The sequence below is a fragment of the Hoplias malabaricus genome, chromosome 3, assembly GCF_029633855.1.
Source record: "Hoplias malabaricus isolate fHopMal1 chromosome 3, fHopMal1.hap1, whole genome shotgun sequence".
Taxonomy (NCBI): domain Eukaryota; kingdom Metazoa; phylum Chordata; class Actinopteri; order Characiformes; family Erythrinidae; genus Hoplias; species Hoplias malabaricus.
The window spans coordinates 80,010,831-80,031,582 of record NC_089802.1 but is presented as its reverse complement, the minus strand read 5'-3'; the positions used below and the strand labels follow the sequence as shown (position 1 = coordinate 80,031,582).

Below are 20,752 nucleotides of genomic sequence, written 5' to 3'. Positions count from 1 at the left end.
TGCACATTTTAAGACATAAAAATTATTTTATTATTAAATTATTGTTGTTGTTGTTGTTGTTTTAAAATTTGAGCATACCAATACATTTGTAGATTTGAAGATCTGTGTCTGTAGTTGCTCAAATGCAGCTACAAATTCTGTTAACTTTGTGAGTATTGTTTTACAAACTCAAAATATTTTTGACCCTTTTTTGACTCACTAGACAGGTTTGTACCAGAACTGCTCCAAAAAACGGGCGCAGGACTCAGCTCTCTCAAAAATCAGGAAGTAGACGTCATTTTTTGCAAGTGATAAGTTTTGCGTTTGAGAGTAAATGTTTGTGTGTTTTATTTTGTCACAAATCTGAGTCTGTGTGATTCTCTCAGGACATGGCTGTGAAGATCATCCTGATCCTCCTCCTGTTCTCTGTTCATTTGGGAAACGCTCAGAGTGAGTTTCTCTGTTTTCTAAACTTCCACAAAAGTCAAATCACTTGTTGCTCATTAAAATGAAATCATCATAAATCTTAAAGAAACCAACTGCTGCGTTTATCTTCTGTTTCTCATTCTGAGATTGTTGTGTGAATATTATAAGATTATTCCTGATATTCACTACTACATTTATCTCACACAGGTTCTAGGTGTAAGCTTTTTATTTTAAGTTCTAACAGTTTTTATAAACATTTTATATGATTTACACAGAGGTTCTGGATGTGGAGTGTCAGTCTGTTGTTGGAGTCGTCGGAGAGAACACAACCATCCCCTGCACTTTCAAGTTTCCACCTCAATATAATAATGTTATTATCAACGAAGCAACGATTAAAAGATGGAGAGCTCGACTCTTTTATATCAATTATAATGACAATGTAGTTAAAGGAGATCCTCGAATTAAACTTCCTTTTAGAACTGATCCTTCTCTACTCTTCACCAACATCACCGTCTCTGATGAGGGAGAGTATGAATACGAGCTACAGACCAGCCGTGGTGTGGTAAAGAGCACAAGATTCAGTCTGAGAGTCACAGGTGAGTGCTGCCCTTCTTCAGTGAAAGTGTCACGCCCTGGTCCTGTCATGTGTCTGTTTTCCCACATGGTTCTGTTTGTTATTGTTCCTTTCACCGCCCTAGTCCCGCCTTAGATCTGCCCTCTAATGAAGCTCTGTGGGGCTGGGGCTGAAGAGCAAGGCTCTGTAAGAAATCATTTCTTAATCAGTGACACCATCCATCCATCCATTATCTGTAACCGCTTATCCAATTCTAGGGTCGCGGGGGGTCCAGAGCCTACCTGGAATCACTGGGCACAAGGCCAGTGACACCATCGTAAATCTAAATGTGTCCAGAACTGAGGGGCGTTAATCAGTGTCTCCTTCTGTATCTCTTTTGTAATCCTGCCCCCTCATTATCTGTCCCAGGTGTCTCTTGTCTGTGTTGTATATTTAAGTTCCTTTGTGTGACTTCCTGGTTGTTGGACATTCCACTTTCATTCATCTGTCACTAGTCTGCTTGTCTCGTCTGTTCCTCACTTCTCTTTCACTTCTCTTCCCTTCGTATGTCTGTCTGGTCTGTTCCTTCCCTTTCTGTGCTCGGTTTGTCTGTTTCTCTTTCTCTAGTCTGTTAGCATTTCTCCCTTTCTCTAGTCTATCAGTAATTCCCTCTCTCTGTCTCTCTAGTCTGTTAAGTATCTGTCTCCCAGTCCAGGTCTGTCTGTATCTGCCTCCCGGTCCAGGTCTGTCTGTATCTGCCTCTCAGTCTAGTTCTCTGTTCAAGTCTTACTGTCTTAGTATCCTATCTGTTTTATCCAAGTATAGTTTTATCTGTTGGTTTCCTGTTGTTTTAATAAAAATCTGTTATTGCACTTGCATCGGCCTCTGTCAGTCTGCCCGGTCCTGAGAGAAAGCCCATGTTAATGAAGCTCTGTGGGGCTGGGGCTGAAGAGCAAGGCTCTGTAAGAAATCATTTCTTAATCAGTGACACCATCTTAAATCTAAATGTGTCCTGAACTGAGGGGCGTTAATCAGGAGTGTGTTCCTCTCTTCACTGCAGTAACACTCCCTGCTCTAATGGGAGGACTTTACTCTAGGAGTTAGAACATAGCTGTGAGGATCACAGGAGGTAAACACAGGAGGGGTTTTGTTGCTGTTCATGGAGTGTTCAGTACACGATGTTCTCTGCCTTTCAGTCATCGTCTGTTTGTATTTCACTCAGCAGATGAAGCTTCCTGTAATCCTGATCTCCTTCCAGAGAACACACTTAAACACTCAGTTAGAGCCAATGCTAAAACTGCCCCAATCACAACATGCTCCCAACCTGCTCTTAATAGTGTCACTATAGCTCAACACACTTGGAGGAGAACACTATCCATTCTGCTCCATCAGCTCAGTCTTTTACTATTGTTATATTTCTTATAAAACGTGCAGCTCACAGGAGATTAAAACTGTTTTGTCATCACAGTTTGCTCCAAAGAGTGGGTCTCCCACAAGAGACAAGTGGCCATGTTTAAAATAGATTTAGTACAGAATCTCTGACACCTCCAGGCCACTAGATGTCAGTATCACTGCTGTTCCTTTAACATTGTGTGTGTTGTCTCTGTTTTCAGCGGAGTACGACCCACCAGTCATTAATTCACTTCCAGCAGAATTTGAAAACTGTGACAGGCCTGATCTGTACTGCAGCACTAGCGGTGGATATCCAGCAGGGGGCATTCACTGGTTCGACAGCACTGGAGCCAACCTGACAGAGAGCTCCACACTGGAGATAACGGAGAGAGACGACAGACTGCTGATAATGTCCAGTAAACTGACCTTCAACTTTATGGACCTTGTAAAGGAGCCCTTCAGGTGTGTCGTTCTCAACAGCAGCTTCAGTGAAGTAGGAGAGACCAGCTTCATGCTGCGGAGGATCGGTAACTACTTAATTATTTACATTTACATTGATGACCTCAGTGGGGTCCACATGGGTAGAACAGGGTCCAGCTGGGTCCAGGAGGGGCACAGGGCTCTGGGGGGGTGGTACGGGGGCTGTTAGTGTGACCCAGGCGGGCTGCTGTAGCGGGTGAATGTGGAGAGTCCAGTAACTCTCTCTCTGTGGGGTCTCTATATGGAGAAGGCTTAGGGTGTTTGACACCTGTAGTGGGTTTGCTCCGATCTGAATCAGTTACAGAGTGTAAACTTGGAGCGTTTTCCCCTGGGAAGGTTCCTGTGTTCTGGACTAGTGCAGGTTTCTGTTCTGTCCCTGACTTTAACCAACACTGGGTACAGGAGGCACTTAGATCAGACCTGCTGAATAGATCATCAGACCTGCAGAATAGATCAGACCTACTGAATACTCTGGAGCTGCCACCTTTTCAACAAGAAAAATCAGACTTACCTCAGGCCCAAACACATTTCAGGTCAAATTTCATTAGATTCCCCTCAAACACAATATTTTTTGATAAAAACCCAAAACAAAACAGTAAAAATAACATGAATACATACAATAGGGGTCTGCACTGATGTCTCCTTCCTGCCAGGACACACCCCTCAGTCAGACTTAGAGGCTACACACTCAGCTTCACTTAAAAACGATGGTCTTCAAGGGTCCTTTAATAAAGAAAATGGATTTATACAGAACCCTGAACACTCACAGAACCCTTTGCATGATTTATTTTCCACGGATCATTCTCAATGGCCATGGAGTGATGTAAATGTCTCATGAATTCAGATCTGACCGTTCACACATCGCCACAGATCGGATATGGATCGGATCTCAGTACCACATATGAGAGCGGCCAAAATCTGATTTAAAAAGCTCAGATTCAGTGCGTTTCTGCTGTTCACACCGACACATGAACGACCCGTCTGTGTCACACATGAAGAAACTGATCTGATTCGGGCCACTTTTACCTGCCGTGTGAACGCAGCCTTGGAGCCTTTTTAAAAGATTCGACATAGAAACATTTACAGAGTATTTTCCATCGCTCCGAGGAAATATTACACAGCGCGGAAACTCCAGCAAAAGTGCAAAGGGTTCTCTGGTGTTCATGGTTCTACACAGAACCACTGTCATTAGTGAAAAACCCTCGGAGAACATAATTTAAAGTGAATAACAGTGAAACTGGGACTGAAACCAGTGCTGAGCTGATGAAATTAAAGGCAGTGAGAGTGGACAGTGATCCCCACACTGCGCTCAGTGAGGTCTGTGCAGGTCAAACACAGAAGGAATGAGACTCAGTGAAAACCTGGAGAGCTGCCGAGAAGACGGGACAGTTCTAACAGCTGCATACTGCAAGATCAGGTGTAAGGGGTTTACATTCTCTCTCTCCTCCACTTGGCAGTTCTCCATCATACTTTCACATCAGCGCACTGGTATTAGTAAAAAGGAAAAGGATAATAAAACAAACTATTACAGTAGAATAAACTAGTAACATAAAATAAACAAAAGAAGAGCTCTGCACTCCACTCTCCCCACCCTCCACGTCCCGAAACATCAGGGGGTTTGATTAGAGTTGGAGCCAAAGTGCGAAGTGTGGTAGATCTCCAGGACCAGGAATGTGTTGAAAAAAAAATATATATATATATACAGACATCCCAAGTCTCCCGGAAGTTCCAGGAGTCTCCCGCATATTAAATGATATACACAGCAGCTCCTGGATGCCTGCAAGTCAGATAAAATCTCCCAGAGTCTCGAACGAGTGGCCAAGAGCACACACAAATGTGCACGCTGAAGACACAGACTTTTTGGGTGGGACCTGAACCCTTCCCCCTGAAATTAGTTTTTGCAACTTGGGATGTGTGTGTGTGTGTGTGTGTGTGATTTAAACAGGACATCTGGACGTGGACTGTCAGTCTGCTGTGGGGGTCGTGGGAGAGAACACAAAGATCCCCTGCTCTTTCAATTCATATCGGGAAGATGTTGTTATTTCAGCTGTGGCGATTGGGCAGTTAGGCCAGGGCGATCACGTCGTACGTATCAATGTGCAAGATAATGAAGTTGAAGGAGATCCTCGAGTTCAGCTTCCTTCTAAAACTGATCCGTCTCTGCTCTTCACCAACACCGCCGTCTCTGATGAGGGAGTGTATCTCTACCACCTCCACACCAACCATGGGATGATGTTTGAAATATTCAGTCTGAGAGTCAGAGGTGAGTGCTGCCCTTCTTCAGTGAAAGCCCTTGTTAATGAAGCTCTGTGGGGCTGGGGCTGAAGAGCAGGGCTCTGTAAGAAATCATTTCTTAATCAGTGACACCATCTTAAATCTAAATGTGTTCTGAACTCCTGGTGTTAATCAGGAGTGTGTACCATGTGCAGTTGGAGCTAAACTGTGCAGTGTGGTAGATCTCCAAGACCAGGAATGAGCCCTGCTCAATAATACACTAAAGAAACAGTTTAAGAAACAGCTTTTTACAACACACTAAAATAGTGATGCATGATGGGTAGTTTTGCATATCAGTGTGGATGGCTTCAGTCAATGATGGCTACCTATCACACTGAAATCTGATTGGCTAGCTGACTCTAGTGCGTGGGGTTCAGTGGCGATTGCTCTAAGACTGCAAGGGAAGCTCAGCTTCCCCTAAAATGTAAAAATTAAGTGATCAAATATATACTGTTGTACGGAGCCCCTAAAGGGACTGGGGGAAAAATAAAAAAACACTATTGATTTTGCGTTCAATTCAGAACGCCGTAGCTCCACGTATCTCTATAGTTACAGGTGTATGAGACGTAGGCGGCTTCTTGAAAGAAAGTAAAAGTGTGGACGGCTGGGTTTATTTATTGTTATTGACTGGGGTAGGGGTCAAGCTAAGAATCTTAACAAAAAACCTTTACCAAGCAAAGACTCTCTTAAAAGTCCGGTCATTCAATAACAAGATGGAGGGTGTAAGGTAGTGGCTTAACACACAGAGATCTCAGGGCACGCTGCGGACTAATTTTTACAGAGACGTGGCTCAGCGCGATGACTCCAGACACGGCTGTGGAGCTAGAGCCGGTCGCTACACCGTGCATTTCGTTTTATCTGGGAATTCTGTTTTTTAAAGCTGCAGTAAAAAGGATATCATTTTCTGCCAAAAACTTTTACACACACATTACTCCAATACACTACCGATAGCTACACATTTATTTAGGTGTTCACTCTCCATTCTCTCCCACTGTTTGGAAACTGTTCAGTGTCTCTGTGCTGTTCACGTAATCTTTGTCCATGCGCTGCACTTTAAATTCTCTCATCCTCCTTTCATAGCAGTTAACAACACAGCAACAAACGTTTCAGTTGGCGCTCCCCAATAACACAACCATGTTTTCTGCTCAGAAGAGATGCTATGTCTTTATATTTCAGTCCAAGATCAAAGTAAAATTCAACGAGCTGCTCCATAGTTCACCTGACACACACAGCAAGCACAGTACTACGGAGCCCACAAAGTATTTGCGAGGGAACGCAATTATGTTTGCGAGGGAACGCAAAATCAATAGTGTTTTTTTTTTTTCCCCCAGTCCCTTTAGGGGCTCCGTACTGTTGTGTGTACTTATCATTGAATAAATATGCACTACAATGCGCTCAACTTTTGTTCAGAATCAGCTTTTTATCACTGGTAAAGATGCGGCTTTCCTCTCAGTCATTCCCGCAGCTTCACAGTGGTTTAAACAGTGAGGACCCTGAGCGTCCACAGAGTTCAATAGTGAAGCAGCGAAGTGCAGCGAAACGAGACGAGTCATTGGATAAATGCTGGGCTTTGTCCCGCCCATCGGATGCTCCGTGTCTCTGGGGGTCTATGGGGCAGTGGGCTGGCCTCGGCTGGCCCGGACGCTCAGCTTCTGAATGATGATTGGATGATCTGTCTGAGGCCGAATCCCTTTTTGATTGACAGCGAAATGAGCGAATCAGCGATCCTTTGGTGTAAAGATCCGTGGGAGCACAGGCGGACACACTTCACATGGGCCAAGGCCGTTACAGCAGCCTAGCTCTGCTGGCCATTGAGAGGACACTAGTCAAGTCCCTGGAAAGACGCCTTGTTGGTACAACAGGGTCACAGATCATTTTCTTGAAAAGGAACGGAGGGTAGAATTTACGTATAAATAAACCGGCACATTTTATGATGTAGGCCGAAATTGAGCTTCCCCTCCTTGAAAGACCAGCATCCGCCACTGGTGGGGTTTGACCAGGAAATGTTGCTGTGTGCGTAAGGGCATTGAAAAAAAAAAGTTTAATGAAAACACAGCAGATTTAGAACAAAAGAAACCCTAAATCACCTTCCTACTATTCATCAGCAGTCAGTGTGGTTTTAAAAGTGCTTGGGGTTTAAAAAGAGTCACAATGTTAAGAAGAAACTAAAGACCAGGCTCCGTTTCCCAAAAGCATCTTAGTGTTAAGATCATCTTTACGGGGAGAGAGAGTGTTCACTGTGATGCTCACTCTACCACTGAAGAATCTTCTTTGTTTTAAGATGCTTTTGAGAAAACCCAGCCCACATCCGAATCAAACGTAAACAGAGTTGTCTTGTTGCTGAAGTGTTTTCAAACACTGTGGAGACAAATAACAAACATCCATCAAACTCATGAGTAGAAACCTCACTTACTAACAATACTGTAACGTCTCGCTTGAACTTAGATATATGCGTATACTGACTGACTGACACCTAATGTTGATACACACATGCGCGAGTAGGGAATGTTAATTCAGCCGACCGGCAAACACAGGTAAGCCATATCAAAAAATTTTCACGATTATGTCTTTTAGTAATGCACAGCTCATTATAGAAGTGTAGAGTCATTTTCAAATCAGGGTTAGAGTGTGCAGAATGGGCTGGGTGGCAGGGCTTAACTTCAGCAGCCAATAACTGTCTATATCCTGACACCGTCAAAAGTCAAAAGCAAGGCAACAGCGAGACGGAGAGAAGCAAAACTGAGTGAAGGCGGAAAGAAAGAGAAAACAGATTCTTCAAGAACATTAAACTCAAAGTAGATGATTATATACAGAAATATTCTGTTTACAACCCCGTTTTTATAACTCTCAATATTCATGACAGTTTTCTCAATTATGAAATGTAATTCATTGGTTATGGATTCTGTTTTTTGGTTCTCAGAACTTTAGAACCTATTTTAACGTCATACATTCTCTCCCTCTCACTTCGCTTTTCCATGAAGCACCGTTTATGACAAAACCTGTACAAAGACGAAGAGACTGAAACCACAAGAGAGAGCGAGTGAAACAAATGTATTTTATTATTCTTTTTTTTTCTTTTAATAAAAAATACATTGCGAGTACAAAACTTTGTTGAGGTACAGCGCACCTGTGAAAGAAGAAAAATAAAAACACTGTGTTTTAAAGTCAAAAACAGACTTTAAATAATATACAAACAGCAATGTAAGGCAAATAAAGAAAGTGGAGCGAGTTTTTAAAACAAAAGGAATTTGGAAACATTTGAGGTTATGTTTTTTGCACATTTACATTTAAGACATCTCAGTGAGGAGTAATAAAGTCCTGAGTTCATATTAAAAATTTCTCAGATTCTAATTCGACTAGTCACAGACATTTTCAGATCCCTGCATTCTACTCATTGTGTGCATTAGTCCCCGTGTGCTGCCACAGGTGCCAGGTGTTGCTCATTTTAAAAGAATGACAGAACAGGCTTATTTTTCTGTAAAGTCACTTACAAATATTAGTTGCAGATTACATTTTCCCTACCCTTCCCCCCACACATCCAAACTAATCATAACACCAGCCAATGCTCCATCAGTGAGAAATGTTCATACGTTTTATTCATTTACAGAAATATAGAATACTCCCTAACTGATCCACAACAGGAGAGAAGAGGAGTAAGTGTAATTTTACATAGAGTACTATACTGTGTAGCTTTTTAACACAAACAATAGCAAGAGCTGACTCCAGCCCTCAGCTTCTCATTCTTCAGATTCAGAAATAACCCCCATCCCAAACATCAGAGTAAAACACTAATGTGTCAGAGTTTTAGTCACTAGAAGATTAACACAAACTACATCCACTTCAACAAATCAAACGTGTTTGAATAACCATGTGTGTGTGTGTGATTTAAACAGGGTATCTGGATGTGGAGTGTCAGGCTGCTGTGGGAGTCATAGGAGAGAAAATGACAATCCCCTGCTCTTTCAGTTCATTGAGGGGAGATGAAGATATTATTATTACAGCGGTGTCGATTGGAAATTTAGACCAGGAAGATGGAATCGTACATATCAATGTGGAAGACAATGAAATTAAAGGAGATCCTCGAGTTCAACTTCCTTCTAAATCTGATCCGTCTCTGCTCTTCACAAACACCGCTCTCTCTGATGAGGGAATTTATCTCTACTTTCTCCACACCAACCATGGGATGATGTTTGAAATATTCAGGCTGAGTGTCACAGGTGAGTGCTGCCCTTCTTCAGTGAAGGCCCTTGTTAATGAAGCTCTGTGGGGCTGGGGCTGAAGAGCAGGGCTCTGTAAGAAATCATTTCTTAATCAGTGACACCATCTTAAATCTAAATGTGTCCTGAAATGAGGGGCTGCAGGCCACTAGATGTCAGTATCACCACTGTTCCTTTAACATTGTGTGTGTTGTCTTTGTTTTCAGCGGAGTACGACCCACCAGTCATTAATTCAGTTCCTGAAGAGATTAAAGACGGAGACAGACCTGAACTGTACTGCAGCACTAGCGGTGGATATCCAGCAGGGGGCATTCACTGGTTCGACAGCACTGGAGCCAACTGGACAGAGAGAGCCACACTGGAGATAACGGAGAGAGACGACAGACTGCTGACAATGTCCAGTAAACTGCCCCTTACTGTCACTGACCTGAGTCTGGAGTCCTTCAGGTGTGTCGTTCTCAACAGCAGCTTCAGTGAAGTAGGAGAGACCAGCTCCATGCTGCAGAGGATCGGTAACTGCTTCATTATTTACATTAACAAATAGATTTCATTATGTTGCCCTAGGCACAAACAATCTGCAAAATCATGGCCCAAACTTTCATTGTTATGCTGGTGATACTTAGATCTATGTGAGCACCAAATCTCTTCCACACTCCCACCCTCTGGTGTCCTGCATCTGAGACCTCAGGCACTGGATGAATGTAAACTTCCTCAAACTCAACCCCGATAAAATTTTAATTTTACTCTTTGGGCCAAAGACCATTTTCTATAAATTTTCCAGACATCACTCTCGACTTTGGAGGTGTCACTGTTAATTCCTCAGCAACTGTTCGTGATCTTGACGTGCTTTTTGACTCTCTCTGGTTAAATGTAACATTACAAAACATTACAGAGCCTTACATGTTTTTACCACCCCCAACTCATTTATATTTACAGCATTTAGCTTTCGCTCTTATCCAGAGCGACTCACAGTGCTCAGTGTTCAGACAGTGTGTGAATCCTCGCTCGTACAAATAGGTTCATGTTTACTCTCCCCTTGTGCTCAGACGCCGTCAGAACAAGGTTCAGTGCTGATACAGAGAAAGAAGTAAACCTACAAACCGGATTCCAAAAAGGTTGGGACACTAAACAAATTGTGAATAAAAACTGAATGCAATGATGTGGAGATGGCAAATGTCAATATTTTATTCATAATAGAAAATAGATGATGGCTCAAAAGTTTAATCTGAGTAAATGTAACATTTTAAAGGAAAAATGTTGATTCAAAATTTCATGGCGTCAACAAATCCTCAAAAAGTTGGGACAAGGCCATTTTTTACCACTGTGTGGCACCTCCCTTCTTCTTACAACACTCAACAGACGTCTGGGGACAGAGGAGACCAGTTTCCCAAGTTTAGAAATAGGAATGCTCTCCCATTCATGTCTAATACAGGCCTCTAACTGTTCAATCGTCTTGGGCCTTCTTTGTCGCACCTTCCTCTTTATGATGCGCCAAATGTTCTCTACAGGTGAAAGATCTGGACTGCAGGCTGCCATTTCAGTACCCGGATCCTTCTCCTACGTAGCCATGATGTTGTGATTGCTGCAGAATGTGGTCTGGCATTATCTTGTTGAAAAATGCAGGGTCTTCCCTGAAAGAGATGACGTCTAGATGGGAGCATATGTTGTTCTAGAACCTGAACATAGTTCTCTGCATTAATGGTGCCTTTCCAGACATGCAAGCTGCCCATGCCACAAGCACTCATGCAACCCCATACCATCAGTGATGCAGGCTTCTGAACGGAACGTTGATAACAACTTGTTATCCTTGTCCTCTCTGGTCCGGATGACATGGCGTCCCAGTGTTCCATAAATAACTTCAAATTGTGACTCATCTGACCACAGAACAGTCTGCCATTTTGCCACACTCCATTTTAAAAGACCCCTGGCCCAGTGCAAACGTCTGAGCTTGTGGAGCTCGCTTAGAAATGGCTTCCTCTTTTCACTGTAGAGTTTCAGATGGCGACGGAAGATGGCACGGTGGATTGTGTTCACTGACAATGCTTTCTGGAAGTATTCCTGAGCCCATTCTGTTTTTTCCTTGACAGTGGCATTCCTGTTTGAGGTGAAGTGACGTTTAAGGGCCCGGAGATCACGAGCATCCAGTAGAGTTTTACGGCCTTGACCCTTACGCACAGCAATTGTTCCAGATTCTCTGAATCTTTTGATGATTTTATGCACGGATGATAATGATAACTTAAAAGTCTTTGCTATTTTATGCTGGGTAACACCATTCTGGTATCGCTGCACTATCTTTCTGCGCAACAATGGTGGAATTGGTGATCCTCTTACCATCTTGGCTTCAGAGAGACACTGACATTCTGAGAAGCTCTTTTTATACCCAATTATGTTGTCAATTGACCTAATTAGTGTTAATTGGTCTTCCAGCTGTTTGTTATATGCTCAGTTTCCTTTTTCCAGCCACTTATTGCTACTTGTCCCAACTTTTTTGGGATTTGTTGACACTGTGAAATTTTGAATCAACATATTTTTTCTTTAAAATGTTACATTTACTCAGATTAAACTTTTGATCTGTCATCTATGTTCTATTACGAATAAAATATTGACATTTGCCATCCCACATCATTGCATTCAGTTTTTATTCACAATTTGTTTAGTGTCCCAACTTTTTTGGAATTCGGTTTGTAGTCTAAGTGCAGTACACAGCATCTACTGAGTGCTCAAACCTAGAAAGAAGTTAAGTGCAGTGTAAGTGCAATAACACTGTGTTATGAATTAGTGCTTAGATTAGTGCTCACTCAAGTGTGTCACAGAGAGAAGGGTCTTCAGTCCGAGTGTGAAGACTGTGTGTCTTGGCGGGTGGAGGGTAGAGTTGAGCTGAAGCTGGAAGGGCTTGAGGTGCAGTCCGACTCTTGACCGTTGCCATAAGGCGGCGAGGTTCTGGTCTCTCGAAAGCCGAATGTACAAGTAAAACTGATGTGTGAGAACTGGAGACGGAGCCGTATTCAATCCAAACAACAACACCACATGAATACACAATGAGCAAATAGCATCTAAATTTATCAAGAACCAGCTCCAGTTTAGAAACAACAAATGTCTTTTATGTATACTGGTGCATCTCAATAAATAAGAATATCATCAGAAAGTTAATTTATTTCATTAATTCAATTCAAGAAGTGAAACTGTGTGTGTGTATGATTTGAACAGGGTATCTGGACCTGGAGTGTCAGTCTGCTGTGGGAGTGATTGGAGAGGTCACAAAGATCCCATGCTCTGTCAAACCATTTCGGGAACATGGGGATATTACTATCTCTGATGTGGTGATTAAAAAGAAAGGGCAGAAAGATAGAGTAATATTTATCGATGTGGAAGACAATGAAGTCAAAGAAGCTCCTCGAGTTCGATTTCTTTCTAGAACTGATCCATCACTGCTCTTCACCAACACCACCGTCTCTGATGAGGGAGAGTATGAATATAGGCTCCTGACCAACCGTGGTGTGATAAAAAACAGAAGATTCAGTCTGAGAGTCAGAGGTGAGTGCTGTCCTTCTTCAGTGAAAGCCCTTTTTAATGAAGCTCTGTGGGGCTGGGGCTGAAGAGCAGGGCTCTGTAAGAAATCATTTCTTAATCAGTGACACCATCTTAAATCTAAATGTGTCCTGAACTGAGGGGCATTAATCAGGAGTGTGTTCCTCTCTTCACTGCAGTAACACTCCCTGCTCTAATGGGAGGACTTTACTCTAGGTGTTAGAACATAGCTGTGAGCATCTGATGGAGTTCAGCCTCATCATCATCAGTGAGGGTCAGGGGCTGGTGTTGGGGATTAGTTCTGGATCAAACTCACCACTCCAACTCACCCCAGAGAACACAGTTCCACTGTTGCACACACCAGAGAAACTCCGTCACTCCAGAGAACACAGTTCCACTTTTCCACACACCAGAGGAACTCCATCACTCCAGAACGTTTACTATTACTGTTATGTTACTTATAAAAAGTGCAGCTCACAGGAGATAATTCAGACAGATGTATTGCTTTTTGAAGGAGCCAGTTTATGCTCCATAGAGCGGGTCTCTCAGAGGGGTAAAATATTTGTAATATATGTTTTGTACAGAATCTCTGAAAGCTCCAGGCCACTAGGTGTCAGTATCACTGCTGTTCATTTAACATTAAATTTCAGCGGAGTACGACCCACCAGTCATTAATTCAGTTCCTAAAGAGATTAAAGACGGAGACGGAGCTGATCTGTACTGCAGAACTAGTGGTGGATATCCAGCAGGGGGCATTCACTGGTTCGACAGCACTGGAGCCAACTGGACAGAGAGAGCCACACTGAAGATAACGGAGAGAGATGACAAACTGCTGACAATGTCCAGTAAACTGCCCCTTACTGTCACTGACCTGAGTCTGGAGCCCTTCAGGTGTGTCGTTCTCAACAGCAGCTTCAGTGAAGTAGGAGAGACCAGTTTCACGCTGCAGAGGATCGGTAACTGCTTCATTATTTACATTGATGACATTGAGGATCTCGTGGTACATCTTACATTACAAATAGATTTCATTATGTTCCCCTAGACACATACACACCTGCTACTGACACTGTTTCAGAAGGTTTTCCTCAGGGTTCACTCCTTGGCCCTCTGCTGTTTTATCATCTACATGCTGCCCCTCTGTCAGATCTCGTCGTCATAGCCCAAACTTTCATTGTTATGCTGGTGATACTCAGATCTCTGTGAGCACCAAATCTCTTCCACACTCCCACCCTCTGGTGTCCTGCATCTGAGACCTCAGGCACTGGATGAATGTAAACTTCCTCAAAGTCAACGCTGATGAAATTTAAATTTTACTTTTTGGGCCAAAGACCATTTTCTATAAATTTCACTCTCGACTTTGGAGGTGTCACTGTTAAATCCTCAGCAACTGTCCGTGATCTTGACGTGCACTTTTACTCTCTCTGCTTAAATGTAACATTACAACACATTACAGAGCCTTACATGGTTTACCACCCCCAACTCATTTATATTTACAGCATTTAGCTTTAGCTCTTATCCAGAGTGACTCACAGTGCTCAGTGTTCAGACAGTGTGTGAATCCTCGCTCGTACAAATAGGTTCATGTTTACTCTCCCCTTGTGCTCAGACGCCGTCAGAACAAGGTTCAGTGCTGATACAGAGAGAGAACTAAACCTAGTCTAAGTGCAGTACACAGCGTCTACTCAGTGCTCAAACCTAGAAAGAAGTTAAGTGCAGTGTATGTGCAATAACACTCTGTTATGAATTAGTGCTTAGATTAGTGTTCACTCAAGTGTGTCACAGAGAGAAGGGTCTTCAGTCCGAGTGTGAAGACTCTGTGTGTCTTGGCGGGTGGAGGGTAGAGTTGAGCTGAAGCTGGAAGGGCTTGAGGTGCAGTCCGACTCTTGACCGTTGCCATAAGGCGGCGAGGTTCTGGTCTCTCGAAAGCCGAATGTACAAGTAAAACTGATGTGTGAGAACTGGAGACGGAGCCGTATTCAATCCAAACAACAACACCACATGAATACACAATGAGCAAATAGCATCTAAATTTACCAAGAACCAGCTCCAGTTTAGGAACAACAAATGTATTTTATGTATACTGGTGCATCTCAATAAATAAGAATATCATCAGAAACTTAATTTATTTCATTAATTCAATTCAAGAAGTGAAACTGTGTGTGTGTGTGTGTGTGTGTGATTTGAACAGGGTATCTGGACCTGGAGTGTCAGTCTGCTGTGGGAGTGGTTGGAGAGGTCACAAAGATCCCATGCTCTTTCAAAACATTTCAGGGACATGGGGATATTACTATCGCTGATGTGGTGATTAAAAAGAAAGGGCAGAAAGATATTGTAGTATTTATCAATGTGGAAGACAATGAAGTTGAACAAGCTTCTCGAGTTCGACTTCTTTCTAGAACTGATCCGTCTCTGCTCTTCACCAACACCACCGTCTCTGATGATGGAGAGTATGAATACACACTCTACACCAGCCGTGGGATGATAAAGGACGGAAAATTCAGTCTGAGAGTCACAGGTGAGTGCTGCCCTTCTTCAGTGAAAGCCCTTGTTAATGAAGCTCTGTGGGGCTGGGGCTGAAGAGCAGGGTTCTGTAAGAAATCATTTCTTAATCAGTGACACCATCTTAAATCTAAATGTGTCCTGAACTGAGGGGCGTTAATCAGGAGTGTGTTCCTCTCTTCACTGCAGTAACACTCCCTGCTCTAATGGGAGGGAGGTTCAGCTGCAGCTCCACTCTTTTAGACGTTTGTATGATATTTTTGAGATTAAGTGTATTAAGATGGACGATGATTTGTTTGAAACAATGGTGGTGTTTTTCTCAAACAATTCATCCATTTTAAGTCTTAATCGGGACCAGATTTGATCACCTGCCCCTTACCTTTATTTAAAAATCAATTAAAACAGGATCTGTCCATGTATATGAAAGTAAATTGCCTGCTCTATCTAGTTCTGTTCATTTAAAACAATCCTAGAAGTAGGCATTAAAATAATCTGGAGTCTCTCTTATCTTCACTGCTACTGAAGGAGCTACAATTTGTTAGTTTTTTTTGTTTTCTGAATAATAATTAACACTAATGGATATTTTAACATAATTCTAATGGCTGTATTTAAAGGGACAGTATAATATTTTGCTTGTGCTCTAGACAACATTCCATTTTCTTTGTTGAAAGAGACCATACAGCATTTTAGTCTTTTATTTCATGAAATAAACTGACATGGGTTACACGCTCCCCCACTGAACCGCATGAGTCTCTGCATGCGAATCAGTTCTGCATGTGAATGATGATGTTTATTTGTCACTGATAGAGGGCATTCCCCAGGTTCTAAAAGAAGGTGATAATTGCAAGGATAAAGGGTGTCTCGAGCTCTTCATAAGTAAACCTTTGAGGTTGTCGTCTGTCTGTTTTGGTTGTGCCTTATTTTATTTGTCTCTGTATATTTGTGACTCTCTTCCTCAGATTATCTGAGTTCACATGGTATATCAAGCATTGATGTTTCGGGAATCTCAATTATAATATGATCTTGGGATTGGTTAAGAGGATGAATATCAGTACCAATACCACTGACTGGGAGGTCTGTATGCCTGTGCACTTCTCAGTAGTGGACCAGCTTTTAGGCTGTGGCTCATATTCTGTAGCATGTGGTTAAGTATTACTGGAGGCTCTGAGAAATCTCATGGGATTCTGTCTGTTGTAGAGAAAAGCACTTTTTGTAACAATCTCAGGTGTCTTGTCAAAAAAGTAAATACATTTCTTCATCACTGTATGTTTCTTCCTCAGGATTTAGTTCCTCAGTGGGCGAATCTGTGTATCTTCTCAGCTTCCTTCTTCTTAGTAGTTGGTGACTGGACTCCTCAGTTAGCTCTTCAACAGGTAGAAATCCACTTGGAAGGAGAAGATCTCTGTGAAGTGTACGTTGTGGACCATCTCTCTTCTCAGGTTTCATAACATAAATCGGGCCATCTGAAATCCTTTTAACTACCACATGAATTGTGCGTTTCCACCTGTCAGCAAGCTTAGATGTCTTTAACGTCTACGGTTACTCACTGAGCCCATCACATGAGAACCCAAACCACCCACTGTATCACTAGCTCTTCACATGGGACATCAGGCAGGCATCTTCCCTAGTCAGTGTTTCGCTGAATTAAGCCCATGACACCTCCCGAAGGCTCAACAGTGAAGTGTGGTGTCCCAAACCCACCCCCGTTCAAGCCAGCTTTACAGTCCTTTACCCTTTACCATCAACAACCGTAAATCCACACTGGCCTCCCTAAGGCTGTACCTAGCCCCACTGGCACCGTTAATGTATGCTCAGTGCCACCAGTTCCATGTGATCTTTACATGCTACATCACCAACCACCACAACAGCACCTCTACAGTGCATTTCCCCAAGTAATCTGTGTTCTCCTTATGCACAACCACTGACTAGAAATTCAGCTGTTTCTGATTTCCTTCAAACTCCTTCAAAGCTGCCCTTAATTTCTGGCCCCTGATGCTGAACTGCACAAGCAGGGATGTTTCTGACTTGGCTACAAATCTCCTCACACCTATCTCCACCGGTCTTACATGTGCATGCCACCCACGTTCCCTCACCTCAGCTGCCAAATCCGTGTACTACAGCTTCTTCCTTTCAAATGCTTCATCTACTGCATTTTCACATGGAGCCGTTGACGCTATGAAATAAACTAGTAATAATCTGTTTACTTTCATAGTAATTGTCCTCAGTAATTTCATTGGCCTCAGTGTAGTTAACACAATGCACTCTGAAACCTGCAGTTTTTTTACCTACGTCCAACAACAATTTCCAAACTCGTGCTTCACTCCATCTATCAATATTTATAGACTGTGCATGCTCTTGAATACTTTCACCCTCACACACAAACCTAATAATTTAATTACTACAACCACTCATTAACGGCACGGTGGCGCAGCAGGTAGGTGTCACAGTCACACAGCTCTAGGGACCTGGAGGTTGTGGATTCGATTGTGACTGACTGTAAGGAGTGTGGTTTGTTCTCTGTGTCTGCGTGGGTTTCCTCCGGGTGACTGTCTGTGAGGAGTGTGGTGTGTTCTCCCTGTGTCTGCGTGGGTTTTCTCCGGGTGACTGTCTGTGATGAGTGTGGTATGTTCTCTCAGTGTCTGTGTGGGTTTCCTCCGGGTGACTGTCTGTGAGGAGTGTGGTGTGTTCTCCCTGTGTCTGCATGGGTTTCCTCCGGGTGACTGTCTGTGAGGAGTATGGTGTGTTCTCCCTGTGTCTTCATGGGTTTCCTCCGGGTGACTGTCTGTGAGGAGTGTGGTGTGTTCTCCCTGTGTCTGTGTGGGTTTCCTCCGGGTGACTGTCTGTGAGGAGTGTGGTGTGTTGGATGTGATTGTGAGATTCAAAAGTGTCTGTAGGTGTGAGTGTATGAATGAATGTGTGAGTGACCCTGTGAAGGACTGGTGCCCCCTCCTGGGTGTATTCCTACCAAACCAAATGCAGATTTAAGCAGAGCAATGGGAATGGGTGGGGAACTGGTGCCAATTGTTAATGTTTGTTAGTTAATTTTTTTCTTTCTTGAATAATAATAAACTGTAGCTCCCTCAGTAGCAGCACAGATAACAGAGACTCCAAATTATTGTGATGCCTACTTCTAGAGGATTGTTTTAAGCAAACAGATATAGATAGAGAAAGAAGACTGTTCATTTTCATAAACATGGACAGATCCTGTTTAAATTTTTTTTGAGCTGCATACGAACTGTACTTCTTTACTATCCTCCCTGAGCCAAGTCTTCGTCCTTGCATCGTCTGCTCATTACTCAGTGCACCTTCGGCTTTCTGGTGTCCAGCGTCTCTGGGATCGGCGACAGAGACATTGTGTTGTGGAGCAGTAGGGACTGAGAGCACTCAGGGATAGAGAGTTTATAGAAATTGATCAAATTCCTTTAGTATTATTATTTTTTTATAGATTGTTTATTTAACTGAGAGCTCTTTTTCAGTTGTTATCATTATAAATGTTATTCATGATTTTTGATGAATTCAGTGTATATTTTTCACATTTAGATATTTTTTTTTTTTTAGAAAGTAAATAGATAAACATTGATTAACACTGACTTAGACAATACAAACATCAAATACAAATACACTAAATCATTAATAGTTGTTGGCTTTGTCTTCCTTGGGGTGGAAAACATTTATTTACTTGTATATTTTATTTTTAATATATCAGCCAAGATTAATTAAATCAGCCAGTATTTTTAAAGAACCTAGATTTTGATCATATATATATATATATATATATATATACACATACATACATACACACACACACACATACAGTCACTGGAACAGAAGCGGCCGAAGCCGCCATCGCGGGAACAGGAGCGGCCGTGGAAGCTGCCTTCTCGGGGACAGGAGCGGCTAGGTTTGCCGCCTTCACGGGAACAGGAGCGGCCGTGGAAGCCGCCTATAAAAGTCCTCCAGAAATGCATAGACGCTTGAAAGCTTCTCCTGGGGGTTAGGAGGGACTGCAGCAACATCCTTGGAAGCAGGGGTCCTGCGACTACGTCCACAGAGGCAGGGGGCTCTGTGACTACTTCTGGACACATGCCCGAGCTGTAGAGGGTTTAGGGGGACTGATGGGCGCACTCATGAGGGGCTTCCTGAGAGCGCCCTTGTTAGCCTCACCCCCCATGTCCTGAGATTTGAGGCTAACAGCCCCTACCATCAACCCCCCCCCCAGAAAATGTCACCGGACCTGAGGGGGTAATCGAGGGGAAGACTCCAGTCTGTTTTTTCTTGGACTTCCTTTAGCCTCAAAAAATAGCCGTCTGTGCTAGCTGCGTCCTTTAACAGGTCGGTCATTCTGTCAGGATCGTGGAGCGGACTGACGGAGGCGGACGCACATGCTAAAACACAGTTATATTTATTTAAACAAAATAACAAAACAAAAGGACTTCAACAGAAAGGCAACACACAGGGAGCTAACAGAGACAGACAAAGGGAGCTAAGCAGACTAAACTAAAATACAAAGAGCTAGACAGACTAAAACGGAGAACTAAAGCAAACGGGAAAGACAGACAGACTAGAGACCTAGACAGAGATACTTAACAGAGACCTAGAAAGCTAAATAAACACAGATAGCTAAAGCTAAACATAAACACAGTGCTAAATCAGAAACTAAACACAGAGGGCTAGAGCAAACACGACAGACAGACTTAATATCATGACATAGGAAACGACAGAGACAGACAGACTGGACTGAGTAACATGACACAGCAACAATGGAAGACAAACAACATGACCTGGGAAGTGAAACAAGAAACAGCAGAGACAGACTAGAGGGCTAAACAACATGACCTGGGGGAATGAAACGAATGACCAACAAACATACAGATACAAAGGGACTTATATACACACAAGGACACGGAGACTGATAACGAGGGGGCAGGACTACAAATGAGACATGGACGAGGAGGAGGAACAAAGGTGGGACATGGGCGGAGACATGGACAATAACAAACAGATCCATGTGATAAGAGAGCACATGGCGGGGAAAACAGACACAACAGGACAAGGGAGTGACAGTATCATGCTAAAAACAAGCCTCCAAAATAACTTTAGCCAATCTGTAATCTTAGGATTTCATTGGGAAAGTGAGTGTATGCACTAGAAATGACACATGAGAACATTTATGGTGCAGTTTAGCAGCTTGGAGAATTAGCTAAAATCAAGATACTCACTGGAACTTTACACCATCAAACTCATATTTCAGCTTTGTCTTCAGGGGATTAATATATCCTGGGGTTATCTCTACAGTAGGGGGTTAATATAACCTGGGTTTGTCTCTACAGTAGGGGATTAATATAACCTGGGTTTGTCTCTACAGTAGAGGATTAATATAACCTGGGGTTATGTCTACAGTACT

General features: G+C 42.8%; 1 protein-coding gene across 1 annotated transcript in view; it reads left to right on the top strand.

Annotated features, from left to right (window-relative positions):
- The window catches only part of LOC136692547 (uncharacterized), a 53,223-nt gene that overhangs the window by 28,106 nt on the left and 4,365 nt on the right, over positions 1-20,752 (top strand). The window contains exons 3-11 of the mRNA XM_066666056.1: positions 366-429; positions 681-1,001; positions 2,572-2,877; positions 4,776-5,093; positions 8,998-9,321; positions 9,528-9,833; positions 12,529-12,855; positions 13,500-13,805; positions 15,038-15,364. Of these exons, the coding sequence (XP_066522153.1) occupies positions 369-429; positions 681-1,001; positions 2,572-2,877; positions 4,776-5,093; positions 8,998-9,321; positions 9,528-9,833; positions 12,529-12,855; positions 13,500-13,805; positions 15,038-15,364 (2,596 nt within the window). The 5' untranslated portion in view covers positions 366-368. The remainder of the gene's footprint in view (positions 1-365; positions 430-680; positions 1,002-2,571; positions 2,878-4,775; positions 5,094-8,997; positions 9,322-9,527; positions 9,834-12,528; positions 12,856-13,499; positions 13,806-15,037; positions 15,365-20,752) is intronic.